This window comes from Lactuca saligna, chromosome 8 (assembly GCF_052625555.1).
Source record: "Lactuca saligna cultivar CGN05327 chromosome 8, ASM5262555v1, whole genome shotgun sequence".
NCBI lineage: Eukaryota > Viridiplantae > Streptophyta > Magnoliopsida > Asterales > Asteraceae > Lactuca > Lactuca saligna.
The window spans coordinates 67,841,351-67,843,563 of NC_136424.1; the positions used below are offsets into that span (position 1 = coordinate 67,841,351).

Consider the following 2,213-nt stretch of genomic DNA (forward strand, 5'->3'; position numbering starts at 1 on the left):
TAAACAAGTTATAATGTTATGAAAAAAATCTCGCTATCTCTAGGTGGAGACCCAGTTGTTAACATCTAAGCTTCTCCTTGCCTTATTTCCATGAGATTTGGTATAATTATCGTTTATAAACAACTTTTGTGTTAACTTTCAGTCTGCGCCACAAAGCTATTAAGACATTTTAAACACTTAAATATACATTAGGTTATTTTTCATCCAAAGTTTTACATTTAATTCTTACATTTGGCTCGTTAGAAATGCAACAAAATAATCTAGATAAACTTATTTATGAACAAAATTGGTCAAAATACAAAAATGTGCTCAAGTACATAATTGAGTTGTACATTATTTACAACTCTCAAATGCATACATATCAAAGGATCTGGAATAGACAAGCTGGGTAAAGTGCCAGACAAATTGTCTGATTCATACAGCCTACAGGAACAACATGCAACCAAAATTTTGAACGCCTTCTTCATCTTGAGCCACACAAACATATGTACACCAAATAACACTTCCGATCTGATCTGGTTAAAACCAGAGCCAACTAATTAGTAGTTTTATTCTTCAATTTGAAATAATATTATTTTAGATAGATTTATATTTTTGAGAACACAAAAAACTGTAGGTTGTTTGACCAATCAATCATTTATCATTTATAGTAACACACCATGTGCCTGTATAAACACGCATGTATGTTTATCACCATCTTATCCAGTCGTTTCTTAAGACATGTATGGTCCCTTTTGACTACACAAATAGGAGCTTGATGACATGTCATTTTAAAGCAAATTTGGCCATTAGTCTAAGGAGAAACACGCCAGTAGTTTTTCCCTTATCTTATGGACCCGAGGGGAGGAGGTAGGGTGGGGTGGGGTACGCAAGTTTACTCTTTTAAGTTGGCCTATATATATAGACACATGTAAGTATATATGTGCAGAATAATACTCTAAAAGCTTTCAACAACAAAGTTTTCATATGGCAACTGCAAGTTTATCAAGCTTCAAGACTTTGAAACAACGATCACTAGTGCGATGTTCTAAGCAAATCAGGGAGCAAAAGGCACGACTTTATATCATATGGAGGTGCACCATGTTTCTTATGTGCTCGCATGATTAAGAAGAAGTATAAATGTGGATCGAAATGCATCTATTAGCTCTAGGAAGAGATGTAAGTTTTACACGTTCTTGATCTTTATATGTATATAGAAAGAAATGTTCCATAAAGTGGTCTATGTATACATGATAAACGAAGTTTTGAAACAATTATAGTGTTGACTCGTTAATGGAATTATATGCCCTTTTGTACAATGTAAGATTTGAATAATGATTATGCATAAATCTTATTTTTGGGATCAAGCACTAATTATTTATGGTGATTGTTAATATTATTTGACACAAACAAAATTTATAAGAGCTAGCATCCAAATTCTGGACCCTACACAAAGGAAACTCTTTCAATGTCCAACCCCACCATTGTTTTGATGTATACAAAGGTAATTAGTTTCCCAACCTGTCATTTTGCCACCTCCATATGTGTTATTATAGGGCGTGTACGTTTGGAATAGGTACGTAGGGGACCGGATGTGAGCAACAAATTTTTAAGGCTAATTTCAAGGATGAAAATAAGAAGAATAGTCATGTTTTTTTGTGCAGAAGAGAGATGGAAAACAAGTCATTGTCTCTTACACAATATGGAAGTAAACAACATACTAAAGCATTGGAATCACAATAGGCAAAGTTTTATTAAATCAAAATATCCTCCAGGGGATACACAATAGATTCAACGCGTTTTATATGACGAGTTTAAATTTGATAGATATTGTCAATAGCCGAAAATTTATTCGGGTGGTTAGATCATAATTTATTTTACAAAATATATTTATATAATTCAAAGTTGTTGAGTTACTTAAACATGTGTCATCATTCTATAGAGAATAGTTTGCTATTTAATTCAGTTAGAAGATAGATGAAGAATAGTTTGTTGAGTTGGTTATTTTTATATAATTCGAAGTTTTATGTAGTTACTTTAAGAAACGTAAATTTTCAGTCATGACAGTAGTTAAACAAAAAAAAATTCCGAACTACAATGATTTTTATATAATTCGATATTTAACTATTTATTAAATATAAAATTAAAAATAAAATGTAAGTTATATTTAATTTACTTTTTCTATAATAGAAAAACTATCTATCCTATTTAGTTGCCTAAGTTTAATTTAAAGT

At 31.2% G+C, this 2,213-nt stretch overlaps 1 protein-coding gene across 1 annotated transcript; it reads left to right on the forward strand.

The window, feature by feature from the left end:
* Nucleotides 1-905: 905 nt before the first annotated feature.
* On the forward strand, nt 906-1,830 carry RTFL14 (ROTUNDIFOLIA like 14). The gene is made up of 2 exons (XM_078970601.1): nt 906-1,158; nt 1,644-1,830. Exon 1 carries the CDS (start codon nt 967-969, stop codon nt 1,105-1,107), a length of 141 nt encoding a protein of 46 aa, XP_078826727.1. The 5' UTR covers nt 906-966; the 3' UTR covers nt 1,108-1,158; nt 1,644-1,830.
* Nucleotides 1,831-2,213: the final 383 nt, after the last annotated feature.